This window comes from Nicotiana tomentosiformis, chromosome 3, assembly GCF_000390325.3.
Source record: "Nicotiana tomentosiformis chromosome 3, ASM39032v3, whole genome shotgun sequence".
Classification (NCBI taxonomy): domain Eukaryota; kingdom Viridiplantae; phylum Streptophyta; class Magnoliopsida; order Solanales; family Solanaceae; genus Nicotiana; species Nicotiana tomentosiformis.
Window position 1 is genome coordinate 21,520,308 of NC_090814.1, and position 1,511 is coordinate 21,521,818.

Sequence of the window (1,511 nt, forward strand, 5' to 3'; positions counted from 1 at the left end):
GCCAATAATTGGGGATCATCGTACTGACGAGCCTTGATACGCTCAAATAATGAAGACTGAGCCACAACATATGTAAGAACACGACTGGCTCTGAAATATCCAACCTCACTAGTCTGTTAGCCAAGGTATGAATGTCCAAAGCCAATGGCCTCTCCTCTATTGAAATGAATGCCAAACTACCCATACTCTCAGATTTTCTGCTCAAGGCATCCGCAACCACTTTCGCCTTGCCCGGATGATAAAATATGGTAATATAGTAGCCCTTCAGTAACTCAAGCCACATGCGCTGTCTCAAATTGAGATCCCTCTGCTTGAACAAATGCTGCAAGCTGCGATGATCAGTGTAAACCCCACAAGACACCCTATAAAGATAATGCCTCTAGATCTTGAGATCATGAACTATCGCGACTCTAGCATCTCCAAGGTAGCAGTCTTAGCATGGAAATCAAGAAAAGTATGGTACGGAGACAACCAATCTATGCCTATGGTGATCTCAAAGTCGGTCATGTCGAGCAACAGAAGATTCGCTTTCGTCTCATAACCACATAAAGTCACAATACAATACCGGTAAATTCGATCCACAATGACAGGATCGCCCACTAGAGTGGACACATATACAGGTGCACCCAAGGACTCATGAGAGACACTAATAAAATGAGAAAACAAAGATGAAACATATGAATACATAAATCCTGGATCAAATAGTATCGAAGCATCCCTACCGCAGACAGAAATAATACCTGTGATCATGGCGTTTGAAGATACTGCATCTGGTCTGGCTGGAAAGGCATAGAACCTAGCTGGAGTGCCACATGGCTGACCTCTACCTCTAGGGCGACCCCTAACAACCTGCCCCCTGTCTCTAGTTGGCCGGACAGTTGGTGCGTTGATCATGGGCTGATGGCCCTGCTGTACTGCCTTGCCTCGAAGCTTGGGGCAGAATCTTCTCACATGACCAAGCTCCCCCCACTCATAGCAACCTCTCGGTACAGAAGATGACTGGCCCTTTGTCTGACCCTGGGGACCTGAATTCCCATTGGAAGAACCCTGAATAGTCGGTGGACGGTAGAAACTCTTTTGAATGGCGCTAAAACAAGGCCGCATTGGAGCACCCCAAGAAAGTGACAGTGCTGAATACGTGGGCCTTCTAGACTGGCCCCTCACAAACTAACCTTTGCCCCGAGACGGAGCACCACTAAACCATCCAGAATATCAAGGCTGCTTGTCCTTCGGCACCTGATCTCGGCCCTGCTAATGAATACCCTCGATCCTCCAAGCTATCTCTACAACTTGCTCGTAAAGAGTCCCCATCTTAATCTCGAGGGCCATAGTGACCTAGATTCTACGAATAGTTAAGTGGTGGTAAAATAAGAAAAAACTAACTCACATAATAATTGAGATATGAATAATTAAGATTCAATAGTAAAAAAAATAAATATACTTAATGACTAAAGATCTGAATAATTAAGATTCGGACATTCAATAAGTACAAATAAATGAGTAAGTTGATT

The 1,511-nt window shown here is 44.5% G+C and overlaps 1 protein-coding gene across 1 annotated transcript; it reads right to left on the reverse strand.

Moving 5' to 3' along the window:
- Positions 1–399: 399 nt before the first annotated feature.
- LOC138907475 (uncharacterized) lies at positions 400–1,104 on the reverse strand. Its single transcript, XM_070198073.1, has one exon. The coding sequence runs from the start codon at positions 1,102–1,104 to the stop codon at positions 400–402; it is 705 nt and encodes a 234-aa protein (XP_070054174.1).
- Between the last annotated feature and the right edge of the window lie 407 nt (positions 1,105–1,511).